Here is a 24,533-nt window from a genome sequence, read left to right on the forward strand (position 1 = left end):
TGCTCCTGCATGATACTCCGTGACTCAGGCTACAGAATAGTAAGCAGAGAGGGCTGGCCTGCCTTTCTGATGCTGAATTTTAGTCAAAATGCAGAAAAAAAGTATCCTCAGCCCAAGGGAGATGAAAGCCATAGATCCCACTAGTCAAAACAATATCAAATGCACCAGGCTGTGGAGCAATTGGAGTGAGGGGAAAGCAGGGGCAGGGGATAAACAGTGAGGAAGAGGGTCTCCTCTGTCTGTCTTGCTCAAGCTGGATCACCAGGCACTAAGTGGAGCAAAATTCATGTGGTCAGGCAGGAAGAACAAGTAAGAGGAACCTCTACCCTTGCTGACAGCCATGGGGCTTCCACCAGGAGAAGCTGGCTTCTGCCTCCTTTCCCAAATACTCTTTGTGTATTTTTCCTGCTGGCTCCCAGTCAGTAAAGATACAATCAACGTGTTGAGCAAAGCAATGACACGATTTTCCATACCAGTCCATTGGTCAATACAGAACAAGGGAGTTGTCTGCAGTCAGTTACTGTCAGGTGGGCTCCCATCCATAAGACATGGTCCAGCAACAAAGGGTGAGGATGAACCTACAGAACAATCTGTATTTTTGACAAAGGCTGTACACAGTAGAGTGCAATGTGTATCCAAGATTGCCAAGCTCCTCTGAATAAAACGAAAACCACAGATGCAGGTGCTTGTTTGTTTAAGTCTTACGTGTTACAGGAGTTCAAAAAAATCTCTACTTCTAGTTCTGAGTTACTACAGGACTCCCACAAGGATGGGAAACATTCCCCGAGCAAACAGGTAGACCTACCTTTTTCATATTTTCCCAGTGGGAACTGGTGATAGTTGTTTGCTACTATTGTCATCAACATTCTTTTTAACTTCTTGGAATAACTAAACCCTTCCATAAGTAATCATCCTGGCTGATGCTGTGAGTTCTTCCTTTTGAGAAACTGTAAGAAATGCAATCAAGCTTGGACAACTTCCTAAGCCATCTACTGTATCTCAGCCACAAAGGAGAGAGTTTATGAGCAATTCCTTGCACAGCAGAAAGGGAGGGCTCCTTCGTCTGCAGGATTATTCTCATGTGGGGGAGAAGAGAAGAATTAGGGATTGCAAGGCACTGATCTGGCTTTGTGGCTTTTTCCAACAGTTTGGTGCATGAGTAACCTCCATTCCTGGGCTTGCATAATAAGAGGAAGGGAAATGAGATCTCAGGGAGGGACTCAAAGATCATCAGGCAAAAATCCAACACTAGCTCTTCTTACTAATCCATTTTATGTCATCCTCATTCACACTTCAGCTTCTTTTGCCTGACATGTCTATTAGGATTTATTCAGGAGAAACTCAGAGTGACTCAGATAACTTTCCTTTGGCTTAAGAGTTGTCTGGATTTTAACAAGTCAAACCAGGCACGATGCTATCAGATGTTGAGAAACACAGAACTGAGCTGGTGTCTTCTGGGAACAGAAGACATGACGAAGGCTCAGCATGGCCCTGGAAGAACCTAACTGGGGGAAGATGTCTTAAGGTTCCCAGACCTATTTGAAGAGATAAAATCGAAGTTCCATTTCATCTTTCACACTCCTCTGGTGTCCCAGGCAGGGAACTGTCTGAGACAGGTGGGGAAATTTGTCCAAATACAGGATGGCTGGTTTTGCATGTAAAGGTTCAGCCCATGGGACACATAGCTCTGCGAAAACCCTGTTTTACCTTTACAAATATGTGCTCCAATGTGGCAAAGAAATAGAAATAGTGATGGTGGGAAACACGACCTTAAAACTAAACGTCCTCTAAAAATTACCTCGGTATTATCATGATAGCTAACTGTTTGATCTGCTGGAGGGTTCTGGAGGGTGCTGGAGGGCTATGAAGATGCTCAGAAGGCTGGAGCACTTCTGCTATTAAGACAGGATGAGGACACTGTGGTTGTTCAACTTGGAGAAGAGAAGGATCTGGAGAGACCTTAGAGCACCTTCCAGTACCTAAAGAGGCTATAAGAGAGCTGGAGAGGAACTTTTGACATGGACGTGGAGTGATAGGACAAGGGTGAATGGCTTCAAACTGTCTGACAGGGGGAGGTTTAGATTAGAAGTTAGGAAGAAATTCTTTATTGTAATGGTGGTGAGACAGTGGTACAGTTGTTGTTTGAAGTACCCAAGAATCAGATGGATGCATAACTAATTTTTTGTTAGCATCACACCAGGGCTAATCCCTATCCACAGGTCACCCAGAATTGTCAGACCTCTCCCTGTCATGATTTTGGCCAACTCCCTTCAACTAGGGAACTTCTATTAAAATCTCTCTTAGCATTAGACATTCAAGCCAGAACATCTCTCAGCTGATTATTTTTTACCTGATCAACAAAATATCTGAATACACAATTGTCCCATCTAACAGAAAATATTGCTTGTTTATTTTAGGCTGCAAATAAAGAAAACAAAATTTACAGATCTTTCTTTAGCAAAATTCAGAGGTTTTAAGCCAGATTCATGTTTTCCCATTCTTCCTTTCAAATCACCAGTCCTGGCAGTGCTGACTACTGGACTTATATATATATATATATATATAGAGAGAGAGAGAGAGAGAGAGAGAGAGAGAGATACATAAATATAGATATGCATATATATATACATATATACACTGGAGTTTTTTACATATATGTATATATTAACTGGATCTCAGCCACAGGATTTAATTCCCAATTTCTCCAGCTTTGAACTGGCATTTTGCTTTACTGAGACCAACTTTGACATGGTAAAGGTCTAACATGAGGCATGGAAAAAATGAACAAAATGGAAAACTAAACAAAAGCTTCCAGCTTAACAACTTCCCCTACCCAGAGCTATAAAATGTGAACAGTGTAAAGACCCGGCTGAATGGACTCTTGCAGGAGACTGTTCATGTCTGGAGATACCACCGTGGTGTTTACATAGAAAATCACAACCCAGATTAAGGGGTTTTCCCATGGTTTTCCCCAAAAAGCATTTGGGTCATCTGAGTCCTGAGCAGAGATTTCCTCTCTCTGGCTCCTTGGGTCTGCCCCTTGGTAGAGCTCTTGCGGTATGATGATGATTCCCGAAAGGCAGCTCATGAGACATGGGCACAGAGAGAGCACATAATGCAGGTAAGCCACACTTTTATGTGGAAATGCAGAGGGTGGAGAGGAGTAACTGTGACATCTTCCTCACACCCCCAGTATCTCCTGCCTCGAGCCTCAGTCCCTCTGATCAGAGCTGGAGTCGCTGGGAGGGGTGGGGGTTGCCCAGCAAATCTTCATGGAGTGGCATACTTGGAGAAAGCAGCTGATCAGAGCCAAAAAAAAAACCCCTTTTTACCAATTTTTCATCACTAAGAGATGCTAAACACAAATCTCAGCAACATACTTGCTTGAGGGTCATGGTCTGAGCAAACTCTGATGTGAGTATGGAGCATGTGGGTATTTCAGTGCTACTAAAAGTAAGCACAGGGAGCGTAGTTGTACCTTCTTGACTTAAACTTCTTAAGAAACAAGCAACCACACAGCTTGGGACCTGGCAAAGGCCACGAATACACAAGGGGTGCAATTTGAGAAGCTGCAGCCAGCCACAAGGTATGTCCTCTGTGACTGTGGTCTCTTGCAATCCCCTTTGCCTTTTCCAATGTCACAGCAGCATGACACTAGGTAGACTTCTGATTCTCTTTCCAGTATCAAAATCATGACTCAAGCCACCACCAGGCCATTACATGTAATAGTCAAGAAATTCTGGTGAAGGGCTGCTCTTACAAAGCCCCAGGGAGTTCATCCTCCAGTGACGGAGTTCAGACTCTCTGTTCCCAAAAGTGTGGATTAATATCTGTTTGATGGTGGGCGGGGTTATTCTTTTCCAGGGGTTGCAGCATACAGTTTATAAGCCCAAATTTCCTGCCTGCTGGCATAGCTCAAACTTTGGTGCTGCCTCATCCTACTGTGCACCCTGGGGTGCCAGAGCTGACCTTGGCCCTAAAAGCCTGGAAAACTGGGTGCAGGCAGTGTTCAGGAATAGGACTCACTCCTGCAAATACAGCCCTGCAGAGATCAGGGCTGGAAACAAGGTTGTGCTGCGAGGTTACCTCTGGAGTAAGTAAGCTTTCTTTTCGCAAGAAAGCAAAGGGACAACAAGGAATTTTGTCCAGAGGGGATGCAGAGGGAGTGTGTCTGTGTATGTGTGTGCAAAGCCGACTTGACACCTCCCCCCTTCTTTCCCCCATAAGGGGGGTCTGCCAGTTCAGGAGTGGCACAGCCTAGCGCAAGTCCTGCCTCCTTCCTCCTCCTCCTCCTCCTCCTTCTCCTCCTCCCAGATGTTCCCTTGTGTGCAGCCATCTGTTGAGCTCCCTCCTCCCTCCTCCTGCGGGGAAGGGGGCAGTCATCTTGCCCAGCCAGCTGCACGCCTTGGAAGAGGAGGAGAAGGGAGAAGGAGGAGGGGAGAAGGGGACAGCTGGCCCCAAGCCTTGCTGCTGCCGGCTCCCGGCGGCGCCCGCTCCCCGCCGTGGGAACCGGCGCTGCGCGGCCGCCCCGCCGTGGGAACCGGACCGGCGGTGGGAACCGACCCCGGTCCCGGTGAGTCCCTCCTCGTGCCCCCATCCCCTCCCTGGCCCCCATCGCTTCCTTGCCCCGCTCCATCCTCACCCTGCCCCTCGCGTGCCCTCTCGTCGCCCCCCCCCCCCCCCCCCCCCCCCCCCCCCCCCCGTCACCCTCCCTTTCCCTGGGTGTGCAGAACCATGGGGGCTCATCTCTGGGGAGGGGGCGAGCTATCTGTATCGAAATGGGCTGAGTCCTCCCTATCACCTCCCCGGGTTGCGCAGGGCCAGCCCCGGGGGTGCCTGCTGGGAAGCCCACCCCAGCCTCAGAGTGCGGAAACTTTTTTGGTGTGATGAAGTATTCCTCGCGTGGGGGCTCAGCGGCCGGGGTAGCAGGGTAGGGGGCAGGACAGAAGTCTCGGGTGGAGATAAACTACTTTTTCTCCACCTCTGGTTTTTCCAAAGGGGAATTTTGAGATGCAAGGGGTGCGTAGGAGCCCCCAGCCCGCATGAAGCTTCTCCAGCTGGAATCTCTTCTCCTCTTCTTCTTCCAGTGGAATGGTGGTTTGTAGAGTGCTCGGGATTGCCACGGCTGCAGAGTAATCCGAGCAGCAGCTGGAGGCTCCGCACCGCCTCCCATGCTCGGCTTCGGGGCTTTGATTTCACACAGAGCTCCCTGCCTCCCTTTTCCTTCCTCCCCCTCTTTTCCCGGCCCTCCACTCCCCTCTCGGGGGCTTTTTGTTGGGGTTCTGGTGCTGGGAGGCTCTCAGGGGTTTGCAGTTTACTCAAGGTAAGGGGAGAAAAGAGAAGGGAAGGGAGGGAAAGCATAGAGGGGTCGGCCGGGTAGGGTGAAGAAGCTGGAAGGTGCAGAGGGGGGGTCTTTTCTCCCCGGATTGCATTGATAAAGGCACGGTAAAGCTCCCTGCTTGGGAATTTCCCCTCTATAAATGGATTAAGCTGAGGGGAAGGTGTGTTTGGGGAGGGAGGAGAGGAAGCAGACCAGGATTTATTCTTTCTGTCATTGAAAAAAAAAAAGGAAGAAAGGAAGAAAGAAAGAAAGAGGGAAGCTGCTGGTTGTGACTTCTGCAACAGAAGGTCAGAAAGCCCGGGGTTCCCCTCATAGCGCACACACCCTGTAAACTTTTAGGCAGCTCCATGGAAACTTGTTATTAGTGCTGCAGTCATTAAAAGGCGCAGCCCACGGCAGATTTATTAGCTCAGTAAACCACAACACGTGCCAAGCTCTCTGGAAACAAAAGGGTCTGTCAGCTTTAGTCCTCCTGCTTCGTATTTGAGAAGGCTGGGAGGAGAGTGGTGAGGATGGAGCTGGTGGTGAGGACAAAGTTGGTGGCTTGTGTCGTGGGGAAGTGGCATTGCCTCCGTTAACCGACGCTCTCCACCACGGTTAGCGAGTGTAATTTGGCGGCAGCGAAGACATTGGAGCACGGCGAGCCCTGCTGAGCTCACGCTGTTCATCGCGGCAGCGGGACGAACAGCCCCCAGTCTCTCAAATGGAAAGCTTTCCCGGTGTGCCTGCCATGATAAATCAGCTGCCGTGAGCCTGAATAACAGCATTCACTGAAGTTACAGTAGGAAACTTGTCTGGGCGGACACTGTGCCATTGCTCTGCAGAGAGCAGCCGGTGCCGATGGCTGGCGTTGCGCTGAAATATCGCATTGATCGCCGCTCCAAGGGTCAGCTGGCAGCACCGGCTTACTGCAGCGGTAAGGAGCGGAGCGAATACCGGGAGAAGAGGTGCTGGGGAAAGGCAGAGTTAGACCAGTGTCTCGCCGATCTCTACAGGAATAAGAAGCACGCGGGACGTGTTAGATGCTGGAAGGACCAGAGGCAGGCTGGTATGTCCCTGGGAGGATTTGCAGGCCAAACTTGGTTGGCTGCTTGCTGCCAGCAGCTAGGCGCTCACAGGCAAACTGGGTCGGAGTCTGCCATCGCCCTGGTGCAGGGCAGGGATCATGTCCTATCATGACCCACGGGAGCCAGTCCCTGTCCCAGAGAAGATGTGGGCGGTGCTTGCTCCCGTGTGGGTTATAAATGGCCCAACAAAGACCTGCCACCTCCCATCTCTGGAGCGGGTGCGCGGGGTGAGTGATGCTTGACACCGGGGTAGGCAGGAGGTTGGGTGGCAGCACTGGGACAGATTTTCCCTTGCGGCATCCTGGAGCAGGGGAGACGTTGCTGTTTTCTGAACGAATTTGAACAGCTGCTGTCAGAGGCATTGGGGACCAATGACAAAATGTGTGAATGATGACAGGCATCCCCGGGGACGTTAAGTTCCGATGACAAGTTGGACTGGCAGGAAAGGCTGTAGGGTTGGGTTGAGGTTCTCCTGCATCCCTATTCTTTAAAACTGAGTTCAAGAAATTAACCAGCATTGAATGGGTGGGAGAAAATTGGGACAAAAGAGCTGTAAAACAAAAACCATTCAAAAGTTTTTGGCTTTTTTTTAATAGGAAAAACATTCTGTGCTTCCCCAGCCCCACAGTGAGCAGCCGTGTGTGCCATCCCAGTGCTAGACAGAGCTGGGAGAAAAAAGGTGAGCCACCATCTTTCAGAGGTTTAGAGTTTTCCCTCCATCCCTAACTGCTTTTTTTTATCCTCTTTCAGTCTCTCCTCCTTCCTCCTCCTCCTTCTTCTCCTCTCTTGTTAGCTGGTTGATAGGGAGAAGCAGAGGCTGAAGGGTGGGATAAGACAAGGCATCCTTGTCCGGCAGCCCTCCTGACCCCTGCCACCCCCAGGCTCTGCACGGTAGCTGCAGTATTGGCTGCCTTGGCAGGCTATCAAAAGAAACTTCCGAACACCGAGATGTTGAGGGCTGGGAAGAGATAAAGGCTGGCTTAAGCAAGCCATTTCTTGTCTTATAACTTGGCACCTGAACCTATCGAGGCAAATGTATGAACGGCACAGCCATTCATTAGAGGAAAACCTTGAGATTTTTTTACTGCAATTTTTTTTTTTAATTTCCTGGGAGTTTTCATTGTATGTATGGTGTGCGGCAGGGGAGAAGGAAATATGTGCTCTGGGAATTTCCTCAGCCTCTCTGCTCTGGGGAGCAAATGCTGCAAGAGATTAAACCAACCTGGCTACCTTAGCATGGCGCATTCCTGAGTTGCATAAAGCAGGCTGGAAATCTGTATGTCAGAGTAGTGGCAAACTGGAAAAAAGCACTTTATCTTCATCGTAGCTGACAGAGGGCCATGTGCTGTAATATCTAAGTGCCAGCACCTGTGGGATTTCTTTTCCTTCCACTTTCTCCCGTCCTGCTTCTTTTTTGCAGTCTGTGTCTCTGTGATGTTGACTCCTTTTCCCTGATTCTTGCCAACAACTCAAACCCTGGAGTGGGGAGAGAAATCACAGAATGGTTTGGGTTGGACCTTAAAGATCATCCAGTTCCAACCCTGCTGCCATGGGCAGAGACATCTTCCGCTAGATCTGCTTGTTTAGAGCCCCATCCAAACCTGGCCAACACTTTCAGGGATGGGGACTAATTTTACTGAATTTTGGTGATTTTTTTAACTTTGAATAAGATCATCCTCATCAGAAAAAATTGACTTAAAGGCAAACTTGTGTTGTGACAGACAGGTCAAGCTAGATGTGATTCCTCAACCCCATAATGTCTGAAGTGACACATGTGTGTAGGACTTGTGTGACTAGTCTCCAAGTGGGACAGGAGACATCTCTGACCTCAAAATTGACCATTTTCCTTCCATCCTTGAGAATGAGATGTCTGTAGGAGGGGGCGTGGTGAGGCCAAGTTTCACAGAGCAGGATGGACGAGATCCTTTCTCCAAAGCCCTTTAATCCCAGTGCAAAGGTTCAGTTCATGCAGAAGGTCCAGCCCCTCTGTCTATCCAGGACTAGAGTGTTGCAACCTCCTGCAAGAGATCTCCAATTCAAAGGATTATAGGGTAACTCTGAACCTGGCCAGTCTCATAAAACAGGGGAGAGCATTGCTTTTCAGGACCATCCCCAAATGTTCCATGATGATGTCTCTGTCTCCTGTGTTCACAACATGATGCATGGTGGCCTCGCCTGGCATTGAGGGAAGGAACAGGGTGCAAGGAGTCAGCACCATGTAGCCCATATGGGGGGCGTGTATTAGGATGCTGTGATTTGGGAAGTCTTACTCTGCCTGTCTGTGAAATCAGACCAAATTAGGTTAGGAAGTGGCTTAATACACGGTTAAATGGTAAAGAAAGATGGTTGTCTGCATCCAGATGACTCACAGCATCTCTATGTTATGGCAGAAGTGCCACAGAGCAGTACCAAAAGCAAGGGCCAAAGATCGGGGCAGAATGGAGGCAGGGGAGGTGAGCAGCACAGGTGAGCAGAGGTCCCTGGAGGGGCAGGCATGCTGTTGGCTGTCACTGAGACTGCAGCCATACTTCAGAGTCCATGAACACTGATGGCCAAGTGCCAAGAGGCACTTAAATACTTCTCCACCAAAACCACTTCCCCAGATGTCCCCTTCCCTGACCCTAGCCTGACTGCCCATTTTGCAGAAGACAAAGCAGGGCTGGTGTCCCTAGATTGTCCAGACAAGGCAGGAGCTGGACATGGTGCACAAAGACAGCAGTAGCATTTGGCTGGACCAGGTGTGGCAGTGGCAGTGTTGGCTGGAGGCATCTGCATAGGGTGAGACCAGACTGTCCTGACTTGTCCTCCCTTCCCAGTTAAACACAGGGATGGTACCTCCATCCCCACACAGGAATGAACACCTTTTGGTCCTGGTGCTAGTCATTCTTACGGTGTCAGGAGGGAAACTGAGGCATGCAAATGAGGACTCATGGTAGCATCAGTGGTGAGAAATGGGTCCTGCTGGGGAAATGGCTCTCCCAACCCACTTCAGATAATCTTTCTCCAAAATCCTGCACCAGCCAAGAGGGATTGGAGGATCCTGGGCCAAGGAGGGAAGGAAAAGAGCTGAGGAGACACCACATCACTGGGGCAATGGAACATCATCTGGGGTGGGAACCATGGAGGTGACAATGCCCTGCTGGTAAACCCTTTATTAGCTTTACCTAGATCCCCTTTCCCTCCCCAAATCCCCCCTTCCCAAATCTTGTAGGAGACCCGCTAGGTGTAGCAAATGTCTCATGTGCTTTGCTGGGGTGGGGGCAGTTCCTGAAACCCCAGCTGATGCTCTACCAAGCAGTTTCACTGGCCTTCATTATTTGCAGCATCACGATGCAAGAATTGTTGGAGGGGGGGCAAAGAAAGGCCATGAGGGGAATGAGATGGGAGCCTCCAGCTGTGCTGTTTGCAACAATAATGGCCAGGATTGTATTTATTATCTCCTCAGTGGAAGGTCTGCAGCTGCACGCTGAGAGCCACAGACGGCAAAGGGGCCCAGAGATTACTGTGCATAAAAAAAAACAACCACAAAAATAAATAAAAAGCCCACAAAGAAGCCTGGGCCAGCTGGAGCAGTGCCAAGGGGCACCCAGCCTAACTCCCAGTCTCCTCACTTTGTCCTTCCTTATTGAAGTCAGCAGCCCCGCAGGGCTGTTAGAAGGGAGGTTGGCAGCTGCTGCCTTTCAGAAAACTAAAGATGCATGGGGTCCTCTTAAAATCCTTCTGCCAGCGCGGGAGGTGTTGCCCAGCCAGGGTGAATTTGTTTTCCCTCTGCCTTCTCATGATTTTTGCTGGTGGTGATGCACCAGGACCAAGGCACGTCGTCAGTGTTTGAACACCTGGTTTGCAGCCACCTCTAATTCAATAAACTCAATTGTCATGGAGGTCTTTTCCAACCTTGATAATTCTCTGATTCAAGGAAAAATAACTGGAAAGCCATTAGAGCTACAGGATGATGGGGCTGTGTTGAGCTATTTGCTCCTGAGGGATGCATCTCGCCATGAAAGGACAGAGACATCACCCTGGGATATATCACTTTCTCCTTAGCAGCATCCCTCCTCTCGTTTGCTTCCTTCCTCCTGCCTAGCTTAGCTTCTCCAGGGGAACCCATCTATGTCTACCCATGCAGCATGGTCCTGCAGCTCAGATCAGCCCTCTGGGGGGGTTGGAAGCAAACCAGGTCAGGGATGTGGGGACATCCATTGACATCACACCTTTTCCTCATTGACCAGATAGCTGCTGGTGGGTCCTTGCAACTCACACTTTCCTGAGGTGGAACGTTGTATATGCCACCCTGGATACGTGTCTGGCATGTGGCATTTCCCATCTGGGCACAATGACATGGCTAATCAGCTCTTTTAACAGCTAAAACCAAGTATCCATCATGGGTAGGTTTTACCTCCCTGTGCTGCACCTCTCAACATTCCTTGCTATCATATGGTGTTCATCCCAGAGTGCATTCCTCTGGAATTATATCATGTCTCTGGGAGCTGATGTGCAAGGAAAAAGTATCATTGTAGCAGAATCCAGCACAGGAACCAGCTGGACAGTCAGGTGTGCATCACCAAGGACTGAGGCTTTAGGAGAAGCTTGCTGTGACCTTTTTAGCTTTCAATAATTGACTAGTTAAGAAAGAAAGAGGGTTTAAGAGGTTACTGCTGTGATTTGGTAAAGCATGGGTACTCACAGGTTCCCTTTGTGCCTCACAGTGAGTCCTTGGGCATTGGAGATGATCAGGCAGGGGGATCTGTTTGTAGCTTCACCAGGTCTTTCTAAACCTCTCCTTTGGCTATGAAGCACCATGTGAAGGGCTGGTCTCTTCCCAAGTTTGTGCCAAAATAATGGAGACCTCCCGTTCTGGGACATGTCACTATGATAAAAACTCTATTTGGGCTGAGTTTGAGGTGTGTTAAGAAAATATTTGTGTTCCTGGCTGAGATGAGGTCTCTGTTATACTCAGTGAGTGCCAGGATAGTGAAATCTCCTGTTCCTCGAAATGCTCAGAGTTAAAAAGCAGAGGGGGGAAGATGAGAAATAGGGGTTGTTGTGGGTAAAAGAATTCAGGGTGGTCATGGCTGGGGTGATTTTAGCTCAAGTCCTGAGCTCTTATATCCATTGCAGGCACCTTTGATTGATTCCGTGCAACTCCGGGCTGCTGGGAAACAGTGTGTGGCTGCCAATGCTCCCAGTTTGAGCGGTCCTGCAGCTGGTATAGCCAGGAGGCAATGGTGGGGCTGGGATGCTCACATCCTGTCTGCTCCCAGAAAACCCTGTGAATCCCTCCTGGTGTTACTGGGAGGTGCTACACCACTCCAACACCTGCCTTCCCCTGCCCCCAGCCGCTCAGGAGGTTTGGCAGGCAATTTCCTTTCAGGAATGCCCCCTCTGGGCACAAGCACAACCTGACTTGAGGCTGGAGAGCAAAATTGCTTTCAAAAGCCATGGGAGACTAATTTCTCCACCTAGAATAAAACTGCTGTTACCCTGAAAGCTTCCTGGGCTGAGCAGAGGAGGGAATTTTTTTGCAAACCCTGGTACCATGGTGATTTAATTCCTAATTTGCCCGTGCTGGAGGTAGCACCAGAATTTTCCCACTCAAGGCAAAATTCCTGGGAGTTGGGCTGCTGTTTGCTCACAAAATGTGGCTTTTCAAGGCATGCAGCTCTCAGGGTGGCAGAAATTCTATTTCAGCCATGAATGTAAATGAGCTGGAACTTACTGTATGGGCTGGCAGACCTGCCCGCACATGTTTCCTTTTGTCGGAGCCCAAAATACATCACCCTGCACCTTGATTTCCTCCTTCAGGGATGAGGGATGCTGGAGGGGGAAGCTTGCACAAGTGGAGTAAACTATTAGCTGTTTAAACACTAGGATGTTAAATTATCTGTGACCTCTTGCAAAGCAGATGGGATTTGTGACATTAACAGTTGAAACAAAGATTATTTTAATAGGTCTCTCCATTTCTTTATTAAATAAAGGAATTTTTTTTACATTTAAAAAATTGAGCAGAGACTTTCAGTTGAGCAGGGGTGTCAGTCTCTTCTCCCAAGTAACAAGCAATAGGACAAGAGGAGACAGCCTCAAGTTGCACCAGGGGAGGTTTAGACTGGAAACTGGGGAGAAATTCTTGACCAAGAGGGTTGTCAAGCATTGGAATAGGCTGCCCGGGGAAGCGGTCGAGTCACCATCCCTGGAAGTCTTTAAGAGATGCATAGATGTGGCACTTGGGGACATGGTTTAGTGGTGGATTTGGCAGTGCTGGGTTAACAGTTGAATTCAATGATCTTTTCAAACCTAGGTGATTCTATATTTGAAAACAGACCCACAGTGTGGAGCTGTAGGGTTCCCTCTAGATCAATCCTACATGTCTTCTCTGCAGCCTGTGTGGTGAGTTGAGGGGAAGTTTGGTTTTGGCTTTGGGGTTGTGAAAAGCTTCTAATGCTCAACAATTTGGCTTTGCCCTTGGTCATCTTGTCTACTCCATCCCCTGTAACTTCTACAAAAATCTTTCTAAGGATGGAGAACATGGGTCAGATGCTCAAAAATCATTGCTGTTTTGGCTCAGTGATTTCTCTATGTCCAGAGAGGAGAAAAGTGAATGGAGATAACTAGGGTCTGGGTAAAATGAGGAATCGTGTCTTGTTTTTTCATTCCTTTCCCCTTCTGGCTGTCCACAACACAAATTCCATGGGTTTTGTGAGATTCAACTTATGCAAAGACAGACCTGATGCAGAGCAGTGGGGTTCTTGTTCAGATCTGGGAGCAGAATCTTGTCTCTCTTTATCCGGCTTTTCCACTCTTCACTAGTCTCTACTTGGACACTGAGCCATTGACTTCAACTGTTTGAGTATGACCATCCAGCCAATTCCTTGTCCACTGAGTCATCCATCACCAAATCCATGTTTCTCCAAAGAGAGTAGGATGTTGTGTGGATTAGTGTCAAATGCTTTGCAGAAGTCCAGGAAGACAACATCAGTCTCTTCTCCCATCCACCAGCACTGTAACAGTCATAGAAGGCCATGAAATTTGTCCAGCTGGATTTGCCCTTAGTGAAGTCTTGTTGGCAGTCGCCAATCACCTCCTTATTTTCCATGTGCCTTAGCAAAGTTTCCATGAGGATCTGCTCCATGATCTGTCTGGGTAAAATAACTAAAGCAGAAAGAAATTCAAGGAGAAATATTTTCTTTTTTCTTTCTCATTCCCTGCATTTAATTCTGATTTTTGCCACTAAGCAGGAAGATGGAGTAAAAAGTGTTCAGGCACCTGCAGGAGGATTTTTAGCTCCTGTTCAGGCCCTTGGTGTCTCTTTACATTGAGCCATAAGGGCTAAAGCCACCATCCCAGTGTCTGAGTATCCCCTCATCCCAATGCTTGTATGCACTGGTGAGGGAAACAGGGTTGCATATCCCCTTCTTTATATGTTGGGTAATTGGGGATGGCTCTACTGTCTGAGAAGCTTTGTAGTACCCAGTGATAAAACCATCAGTGTGAAGTGAAGAGTGATAACTTATCCCCCAAAAGCGACTTGTGCAGTATCTCCTGATGGAGGGCTCCATGAAATCAAGTGTAATTTGGAAGAGCCAAGGGACTAATTCTCGTCCTGCTGTTACTGACACCTAGAATAATTCCACTGAACTCTCTTAAACCCATCTAAAATGCAGGATCAGACGTAAAAAAAGATACTTCTTGGATTCCCATTATCTTTCATCTCCCTAAATCCAAGAAGTCATAAACACTGAGTATAAAACCAGAACTGCTTGTGAAGTGTCCTCCAAAGCAGCAAACAACAAAAAGTAAGAATTGAGTCAGAAAACACCATTCCAGTTTGCACCAAAGCTTCTTTGTGAGGTTTAATAATATTTATTGACGGAGTATATACAACTCTTTCCAGTGTGCATGTGGGGAACCTTTCTGCAGGAAGAGCCAGTCTGAAGCAGATAAGGGAAAAGCCTCGGTGACCTCTACTTTCAATGGATTCACAAAAAAAAAAAAAAATAGTAACCTTGTCAGAAACAGTCTCTTTATTATGGAAGGGGGTGTGTCTGCAGTTAAGGGTTTAATGGTCTCTGGGTGTAGGCTGGTTTGAGCTAGTTTTGCTGTTTGCTCAAATTGGTATATGAGATCTGGAGACCCAACCATGATTTCATCTGTGGCGTCATTTGAGCTCAGCCTGGGAGAGTCCACACTGGAAAAGTGTAGCTGCTGCTAGTGCTGCACTTTAGACAGTAATTATTCTAATTTTACAGAATAATTAATGGGTGGAGATGTGGGAGAAAGATTCTGATGCAATTTTGTTGTCAAAGAAGCAACTCTGGAACATCCTGGTGCTCTGGAGCCACCATTCCAGCTGCCAGTTAGCCTCCCCAATATTTAAAGAGAGGATGAGCCAACTCTCTCTTCTTCTTCTTTTTTTTTTTTTTTTTTTTACAGTCTGAAGGATTTATGGCCTCTGTCATAACCTATGTACTTGTTTCACTTTCCAGTAAAATTCCTTTTCCCTGACCCCAATTAGTGTTGGCAGCCAAGTGAGCCTGGTGAGCTTTGCTATAAAGACTTTGTTTTTTCTTTACTTGGCTGATGTAAGAGGCAGAATACAATCCCAAAATTTTCATTCTGATGAAATACTATTGCTGATACAACTCCTCTGTCCTTTGCTAGAACAAAAACTCTGTTTGAGATAGGTGGACTTCTGCCCTTTCTTTTTGCCTCTTTTCTTTGAAAGTTGCTCTATTTGCTGTTAATCCAGAATTAATATTGGCAAAAACCTTGGAAATTACCAGAATCTGTCCACCATGCCTTATAGATTCATGTCATTTCTGATCTGCTCTAACTGTAGGCTGCCATGGAAAAGACAGATCCTGTTTTTCTCACTCCTGTGTCAAAGCTGGTATCCCTGTGGCTGATCACCCTGATTTGTTGAAATGCTGACCCAGCAGAGGGGAAAGAGGAAGCTTAGGGGTTTTTTGCTGGATGAGTGAGCTGATCTAGTTCATCCCAGTGCACCTGGTTATCGTGTGGAACTTGGCTTTGGAAGATGCAGCCAAGAATGGGGTGGGAAGCAGTAACAAGGAAGACTGGGCATCCTATTCTGCCATGGACAAGGGATAGAGGGTATCTTCAAGAATGTGTCTGGTCTTAGGTAGGTTTCATCCCCTTCTAGAGCAATTCCTTTCTCTTTGCCCCACCGTAGAGAGAACTTGGTGTTTTTGCACTTCTTACTCATATACCTCAAGCTTCACTGGGTGATTTTGGGTCTTCAGCCCCAATTCCAGCTGTGACACTTTGCTGAGGCGCATGTTCAGGGAGGCTGAGGGGTGCAGAATGAAGAATGAGGCAACTGTGTCCCTACACCATCAAACAACAAACTTTAAAACACCTCCCCTTGTATAATTTTTTAATTATTCCTTGAATTTTGGCTATAGGGAATTCCAACTTGGTGGTTGCCAGGGCAACTGGAGATAGCCCAAATATCTGCATTCCCAATGAGGGGGACCAGTCCCCAAGCAATGGGTTTTCATCCAGGGAGGGAGGCGTTAGCTCATCTCCCTAATGAGAAAAGTCTTTAAGGGAGAGGAGAAGGAGGAAGTCAAGTGTAATAAGAAACATTAATTTCCAACAACACAAGGAACAAGGCTTTCCTCTCTTCCACCTTTCTCCACCATCAGCTAAGACCTGGGATTCCTCTGCAGTCTGGTTTTAAAATCAGATTTTAATACTGGAGGCTTTTTGGCACGGAAATCTCAGTGTGAGTTTTCTGTATGGGTCCTGCCACACAATGTTGCAGTGGATCAGCATAGCAGGGATAAGGTATCAAGGCATCTGCAGGCTCAAGGAGAGATGTGGGATTGGGGAGAAGGCTAGAACCCTGCTAGGAACTTGATCCAACATTGGCTCCATTAACCACCACTGGTTCCTTGAGGTTGTCTCAGAGCATTTGCCATGCAGAAAGGACGAGCAAGTTATAAAAATCAGAGCCCTGCAGCCACTATGGGCACCAGAAACATGGGGGGCGATGTTGCACCCCCCGCAGCTTCTATTGAAATCAGTGGGTTTAACAAGTCCCCTAGGCCTGTTAGGTGGCCAAAACTTATCACTGGGATCTCTGCACACCTCAACAGCCATAGAAATGAAGATGTCATCGCTGAACCAGCCCCAGGGTGGGCTGCTTTGTCCCAGTGACTTTCCCCTCACTATTCCAAGTGATGCTGCTGGTGGTTTCTGGTCCAGGGTGTTTCCCCCAGATGAAGCTCCCCAGTGCTGCAAGAGGATAACTCCTCTTTCTTTTACAAGGGGATACCTTGGCTTCCTGCCTTTATCAACAAAGCAGCTGGTAGGCAGCAATCCAAAGGCAATTTGATGTAATTTCAAATGCACACTGTACACGGATGAACTGTAAATGCCTGGGGCATGTTTCTTTCCCCATTTCAAAGAGAGCTATCGATTGCTCCACACAATGATAAAGCATGCCTGTACCTGACTAAGGTCTTTGTTGATTATCTGGCAATGCAGGAGTCTCTTTCTTGGATTGGAAGATGACCAGTAACTATTTCTCCTATCTTTCATCAGTGCTATTAACCAAGTGGCATGTTAGCCTGTGAATGCTTCTTACTGCTCCATAAGGGAGTTTTTAACTGGTAGTAATGGATTGTATCCCATCTGCAAAGCAATTGCAGAGCCAGAAAGGGAGAATTTGTGGAAGCGCTGTGAGGAGGGAAGAGGCAATATATGCTATGCAAATACCTCAGCTGAGCTTTGTGTACTGCATTTCAGCTGTGTAAGGTTTTATCTTTGCTGCTGGTTGGAGTGATGAATGTTGCAGTGGGAGTCACTGTATCTGCCCACTTCTGGCAATCATTTTTGAGGCTGATCAGGAAGGGAATTCCCATGTCAAAAGGGGTTTGAGCAGCCACATATCGAAGCCCAGCACTGGTTTTGATTCTTGTCTCAGTTCATAGAATCATAGAATAGTTTGGTTTGGAAGGGACCATTTAAAAGCCATCCACTCCACCTCCCCCACAATATGCATGGACATCTTCAACTAGATCAGGTTGCTCAGAGCCCCATCCAACCTGACCTAGAATGTTTGCAGGAATGGGGCATCTAGCACCCTTCTGGGCAACCAGTGCCAATTTTTTACCACACTCATCAAAAAAGATTTCTTACTTACATCTAGTCTGAGTCATCCCTGTTCTAGTTTAAAACCAGCGCCCTTTGTCCTATCACTACAGGCTCTATTAAAAAGTCTGTTCCCAGTTAAGCTAGGACTTTGGAGATTGTCCTCTTTCTTCAAATGCCCCAGTAGGAGATTATGAAGGCCTTAGCAGCACTCGGAAAGTCAAATATCACACTGGTCTGTCTTTGGACTTGCTGGTATGTGATTCAGCTCCCATCAGAGCTAAAACAATGCCATGAGGAAATGAGCTGGGCTTTTGAAGAAGTTGGGAGGTACTTTCCGTGTTGAGACATCAAGGAGGAATAGCCACTGGGTGAAATCTGGGAGAAGAAATACCAGCAGGCTGAGCTGACACTAATGCAGGTACTTCCCGTGAGTCATTTAACATTTGAGTTTTTGCAGTTTTAGTTTACAAGGAGCTCCCCACTGCTGTAACTTTCCCTGGTAACAAAACATTTCAATGCACTCCAAATGCAGCTTCATGAAAAAAGAAAAAGAGTAGTATTTGTTTTAGGAGGGACTGCAGAAGAGAGCAAGCTATGTCTCTGTGCAGAACCAGAGGGGATCAACCTTAATGTCATTAGGAAAGGGATATCTGGAAACATGTCTGCAGAAAAGAGCTCTACCCACTGTGTCCCCTCTGCACACATACGTGTTTTCTCAAGAAACACTTGAGATGGGCTGAGACTAGGGCTCATCTTATGGATTTTCTGTTGTTTCTGTAGAATAATGGACTCCAGAGGATTACGTGCTGGCCTTTAGCAGTGGTTTGGTTGCAGGCAATTTGGCCAGAGTCCCAATCTCTGTTCTCTATTTGCAGGAGGTCTGGGAGACACTGCCAGACAACTCATATCAGTGGTCAGGACAATATTTCTGCAGTATTTTTTCCCCTTTGCATTTCTTTTGCATATTGGCAAGTAGTCTCCAGTCAGTCTCCTAGGAATGAGAGCCAAGAAGATCACGCTGAAGAGGGAGAGAAACTGATGCCAAGGGGTGGGTGAGGGAAGATGAAGTGTGAATTTCTAGGAAATGGTCTTGGGAACGTGCAAGGGTTATGGGGAAGGTACCTCAGCCAGATCAAAGAGTGTGTGGGAAAGATGATACTGCAAGGAAGTTAATGAAGTGCTTTTAAAGAGTGGTGGGAAAGGTGAGAATAGAGACCAGAGAGGCTGAAGTAATGATGGGAACATGCATTTAAAGGGGCGTTTTTTAATTTTTTCTTGTTAAATAAGTGCTTGACACATGATTGTCTGTTTATGGCCAGCAGCATAGCCAAGGACTGATGCTGACGGATCTGCTCGCCTGGTTTGGTGGGATTTTTTGTTGCTGGTCTCCTGGAGACCTTGTTTGTAAGGCGTGAGGAGTCATCACCCATGACTGCAATGGGAACCAGTAAGGACAGTCCTTGCTGCCACTGCTGACCTTCAGGATGCTGGCATGCTCCAATTTACCTTCTCCAGAAATGCAGAGCGAAAGCTTTTTTGGCTGTCTCTTGAAATCATACAGCTGCTGTTGCCCACAGTTGTGTGAAGGAGCTGTTAGGATGGGATCTGAAGATGTCCAGCAGAGCAGGAGAGGTGCAGATCAGCTCTCTACCTCCATTGTCTGTGATGGTGGAGGGACAGAAATGTTTTGGATGGAGGAGGGTCAAAACCAGAGGGGTGGAGAGAGCTTCTTGCTTGCTGGCATTGTTAATCAGAGAGAATACTTATTGTAATTAGCAAAGGCTCCCCAGAGGCTCTATATGAAGCAAATTGTCTCTCTCCACTGTGCAGGAGGCTGAGCCCACCACAGCAAAGTCTGGGTTATACTGAGCAACCCTCAGTTCCTCTGCTCTGCTAGGTGAGGAGCCAAGGGGCTGTTGTCGGTCCTACTGCCACCAGCCCAAGGAGGGTTGTTTTTAGCCACCTAATAGAAAGCCATGATTGTACCTATCTAAAAACTTATAAATTTGCATCTGAAGTCTAACCAAGGGAGACATTGTGTCCATTTGGGCAGTAAGCAGGTGGCCTTTTTAGCTGTTCATCCCAGATGTTGTTTTGATGATGCCATTATCTCTATTCCCTACAGAAAATTTGAATGGAACTTTGCTTTTTCCTCTTCTGATAAGGTTTTTGGACACCTAAGACTCCCACAGTCTAAATGATTTCTCCAACCTGTCAATTCAGGGTCTTGAATTCGGTGCTCCCAAATCTCACAGGGATGCTCTGACATGAAGACCTTTGTTTGCTGAAGTTTTCCAGATCGTAAAATGACTCAGTGTTTGAGCTGTTATTTAGCTTCTTCCATGGTCCTGTCAAAAGGATGCATGTTGGATAGATTGTGCTTTAAGGCAGCCTACTGTTCTTGCAGCTCATTTCCACTTTTGTCTTAACTTGGTTATATGTGCAAAGATATGTTGACCCAATTTGTTTTCTCCATTAAGTTCCCACTGGGGTGTTTGGGATATCCATGCTATTTAAGGGTATTCTTAACCTATTCCTTTGGAAAGAAAGAGGAGAAGAATGCATAGCTCAAAGAGTTACACATCTTCCATAAAGTAATTTCTACATAATTAATCTGTTTTCTTATTGTCTTATTTTCCAGGTACAATGCAGTTCCTGGCCTGGTTCAATTTGCTGCTTCTCCTTCCTTGTTTTGGTATGACCAAAACCTGCTTCCCCGGCTGCCACTGTGAAGTGGAAACCTTTGGTCTCTTTGACAGCTTTAGCTTGACCAAGGTGGACTGCAGTGGAATAGGCTCACATATTGTTCCTGTCCCAATACCTCTGGATACCTCCTACTTGGATCTATCATCAAACAAACTGGAAACAATAAATGAATCAATGCTTACGGGCCCTGGATACACCACACTGGTGAGTCTTGACCTGAGCTACAACAAAATTGCCAAGATTTCCTCCACAACCTTCTCCAGGCTTCGGTACCTGGAGTCCTTAGATCTGAGTCATAACTCTTTGGAAGTCCTTCCAGAAGACTGTTTCTCCAGTTCTCCTCTAGGTGACATAGATTTGAGCAATAACAAGCTCTTGGATATAGCTATGGATATTTTTGCATCAAAAGGTCAAGGAAAATCCCTGAATGTGGATCTATCCAATAATAAGCTCAGCACAATTACAAGGCACCATAAAAAGAGTATCCCCAACATCCAGAATTTAAATCTTTCTGGAAACAGGCTAACATTTGTGCCAAACCTTCAAGGCATTCCTCTCCGATATTTAAATCTTGATGGGAACCCTCTAGTTAAGGTTGAGAAAGGAGACTTCACAGGGCTGAAAGATTTGATTCATTTATCCCTCAGTGGCCTGCGTGGCTTTCAAGAGTTATCTCCTCATAGCTTCAAGGAACTCTCAGCCCTTCAAGTTCTGGATTTATCCAACAATCCCAACTTGAGTTCACTGACTGCTGAAGTTATCTTTGGTCTGAACTCCCTACAAGAGCTCAACCTCTCTGGGACAGGTGTGTCATCCTTGCCAAAGACTGTGCTGAAATATCTGCCTTCCATCAAAAGCATCACCTTGGGGAAGAACATACAGTGTCTTAAGACTATCAAAGAAGGACAGTACCACCGACAAATTGGGCTGACTAAAAAAGAAGTCCTCAGTTGCCATGACAGCCATGGGTCCATAGCAGCAGTACCTTATGTTTCGTGATGAAAGCTGAGGAGAAGAAGGGGTGGGACAGGGAGGGTGGAGGGCCATGGAATTTGTACAGGTGTCAGACTGAGATGGCTTGCAGTGTGCCTTTTGTAAAACTGTCAATAATTTATATATTTGTATATGCCAATAGTTAGTTGATTGTGCATTTTATAAACTCTCAAATCTTGGCCCACGTTATCTGCAGGCTCCAAACTTTACCTGGTGCATTTTGGTCCTGCACTCATCATGTTGGCCAAGAGCAGTGATGCTGGACAATGGGGGCCAAGCTGCTCTGCAGGTCCCATAGTAGAACAATCAGCCTAGAGCAAACCTTCATGCCTCAGACATGTTTGTAGGAGCAAAGCTACATCTCTCCAAAGCACACACCAAAATGTACCAACTCTGTAGCTGCTTACTTACAAACCCATGCATCATCCTTTTTTTAATTATTACTCCCCAAAATGTGCCTTCTGGATGTTGCCCTCATTAGCAGCACCCTGTTCTTTGTCATGCACTTTCAGTCTTGAAGAAACATTTCCAGACAAAGCTGAACACAGGGTGCTCCTAATGTGCTGGGTTTTACATGTTATTTGCATAGGTGTGCAACAAAACCTAAGTCAAGGACTTTTCCCACAAGTTTCTCCCTGTTTTTCCATCCTTATCCTTTTCATGTCTAATTAAATTAGTTTCAGCTTTGGCAACCTCTTGTCTTTTTAACCTCAGCAAGCCATTGCTCAGAAATTATGTGCAGCAGAGGGGTCTGCCAACAGCCATATCTCATCCAGGAACCAGCCTTCAGTGAAGGAGGTTGCAAAGGGAAGAGATCAGGTAGCCTATTTTAGAAAAAAAAGAAAAAAAATCCCTCCTCCCTTTCTGGGAAAGCTTGGAAGGAAGGAAACTTTGACAGGGATTCTTGTCTTGACAACCTTATCAAACCAAGATGCAGACCTAGAGGATACGAGAGTAAGTTATTTCCATGCTGACATTCCCTATCTGAACACCACATCTGCTACTCATCTGGGCATATGTGAGGCAACTTCCAGCACCAAAACGCTCTTGAGAATGTGCCAGGGGAAGAATTAGCACTGATGTCAGTGACCGTGGAGCACTTTGCTTATCAGAGAAAAGATCTTGGGGTTTTTTTCCAGAGTTGTGGCTTTTCTTTCTCTCACACAACTACTTGGCTGACAACCAAAATCTGATAAAAATCCTGGTCCTCAAAGATTTGATCATTTTTTACTCCACTGTTGAAATGCTGGCAAAGAAAAGGGGAGTCCCTGTGGACCTTCTTCTCCTCCAGGCTAGGAGGAAGTGGGAGAAGGCAGCTCATGATGACTAAATGCCATGCGTGAAGCCTTCAACTTGCTAATAGCAGCAATGGATGTGACTGCTGAGGTCTGGTCCACATCTGGCATGCTCTGTCCTGGGGGATGGGGTGTTGTGAATGGGGTCCTGCTAGAACTGACCTGCAGTTTGATCTGTAAACCCAGCCTTGTATCAATGTTTGAAACTGATACAGGGAGATGGATGTAAAGGTGATGCAGATATAAACCCATCTCACAAGTATCCTTTGGAGTGTTGGAAGAAGCTCAGGTTTCATCCTCACACGCCCAATGGTCTTTGCAAATGGAAACTCTGTTGCTCAAAGCAGCTGACTTCAGGGATGGTTGAAACCCACTGACTCCACAAAAGTCAGAGTCAACGCCTCACTTTGGATACTGAAATCTGTCTCTCACATTTCCACCTATGTCCATTTTAATAATTTGTTTGGAGACCTTAGGGTGGGATTTTTATCCCTTCCTTCAGTGTTGGGGCTTTTACCCCTCTACTGAGCCTTAGCAATGCTCAACCAGCATTCACAGTCAGAGAAAACACATTGATTTTCTTAAAAAGGCAATGGGACTGCTTATTGGCAGAGATCTTGAAGGGAACAGCAACCAACTGCACTGCAAGATGGGGGCAGTTTGTGATGAAAGAAGTGGGTTTTTTTAGTTGATCTTGCCTTTTTAAGATAATTCTTTTCTGCTGGCAGAAAATGTATTTTTTTAAAAAGAGAAAATTGTTTAATTTTTTAAGTCTGTACATAGATGAAACATTAGGGGTATCACCTACTGTCAAAGTTACTGTCTTTTCAGTGCTGTGGTAAATTTAAAACTCAATGTGACAATCCAATTGAAGACTGCAAGATTTCCTTGTATAATCTCACGCTAGCTGCTAGCTAAACTAGTCTTAGCAAAAGCTGGCAAATACTGTCGCTGTGTAACTTTGTTTTTTTAAAGAACCTCTGCAGCATTGTAAGACTTTGTGATTACTCACAATATAATAAAGTGGTTTGGAGGAGAATAAACCCAGATCCCCCAGATTTATTGCTTTAGTGGTGGGAGGGTGACAGCTGTCACTGAGTCTGAAGTGCAATACAGCTTATCTCCCTGCTTTGCTTATCCTCATCACTGTCATGGGTTTTGCATCTCCAAACTGGGGGCAGGATTTGTCCCACTGCGTTTGGCTCACCGTGCTCTTCACTGGCAAAAAGGCTTGAGATCTTCACTGGTTGACTTGAAGGAAATTAGGAACGCATGGCAATGAAGCAGCGCAAGAGTATGTCACACAAATTCCCTGCTCCAGGATCTGCTCCAAAGGTTGTAAGAAATAGTGGAGACCTCTTCGTGGATTTAGCCAATCTGGGACATGGTCTGCTAGTGTAGAAAGGCTGGATTTGTAGCATGGGTGATGTGGGGAGAGGCCACACACAAGTCCCTGGAAGTGTTAAAAAACATGTGGATGTAGCGCTTAGGGACATGGTTTAGTGGTGGACTTGGCAGTGTTGCATTAATGGTTGGACTCCATGATCTTAGAGGTCTTTTCCAAACTTAAGGATTCTATGGTTCTGTGTGTGTGGAAGGGATCAAATGGGTGCAGAAGCGATGCCATGGCACAGAAAGTAGCAGACTGCCAGACTGCAGAGCTTTCAGCAGTGAGATACACATGATCCAGTCTCAGCAGCGCTCTCTGAGGAGTGGGGGCTGCTGCATGGAGGGCTAAGGGCATGCAAAGCCATTGTACCTAAAGAATAAATAGAAACCTCTCTGGAGGGGCCTTCCTGCTCTTAAATAGTAAATTTAATTTTAAGTACTTCTTGATGCTGTGTATAAAAGTGGTGCAAGCAGAGACTCACTGAGTAAACTACCTCTGTGTAGCTGCAGCGTTCCTGTTCCTTCCAAGCCTGAAGGAAGAACTGCATCTTCCAGCCAGGCAGGCAGAGCTGCAGGCTGCCTGGAAGAAGCTGTTAGTTCTTCATCTGCTTCCTCAAACTGCACTGT

At 46.7% G+C, this 24,533-nt stretch overlaps 1 protein-coding gene across 3 annotated transcripts; it reads left to right on the forward strand.

Moving 5' to 3' along the window:
- Positions 1–4,356: 4,356 nt before the first annotated feature.
- Positions 4,357–21,965, forward strand: TSKU (tsukushi, small leucine rich proteoglycan). Of its 3 annotated transcripts, none has more exons than XM_027741070.2 (3): positions 4,357–4,573; positions 7,005–7,087; positions 20,165–21,965. In XM_027741070.2, the coding sequence occupies exon 3, from the start codon at positions 20,170–20,172 to the stop codon at positions 21,226–21,228; it is 1,059 nt and encodes a 352-aa protein (XP_027596871.1). In that variant the 5' UTR covers positions 4,357–4,573; positions 7,005–7,087; positions 20,165–20,169; the 3' UTR covers positions 21,229–21,965. The 3 variants fall into 3 exon arrangements, with proteins under 3 accessions (XP_027596871.1, XP_039235967.1, XP_027596870.1); XM_027741069.2 differs by lacking the exon at positions 4,357–4,573 and adding an exon at positions 5,402–6,257; XM_039380033.1 differs by lacking the exon at positions 7,005–7,087 and having other exon boundaries at positions 4,497–4,573.
- Positions 21,966–24,533: the final 2,568 nt, after the last annotated feature.

Source organism: Pipra filicauda, unplaced genomic scaffold (genome assembly GCF_003945595.2).
Source record: "Pipra filicauda isolate LSUMZ 115617 unplaced genomic scaffold, ASM394559v2 scaffold183_size1465899_pilon, whole genome shotgun sequence".
NCBI lineage: Eukaryota > Metazoa > Chordata > Aves > Passeriformes > Pipridae > Pipra > Pipra filicauda.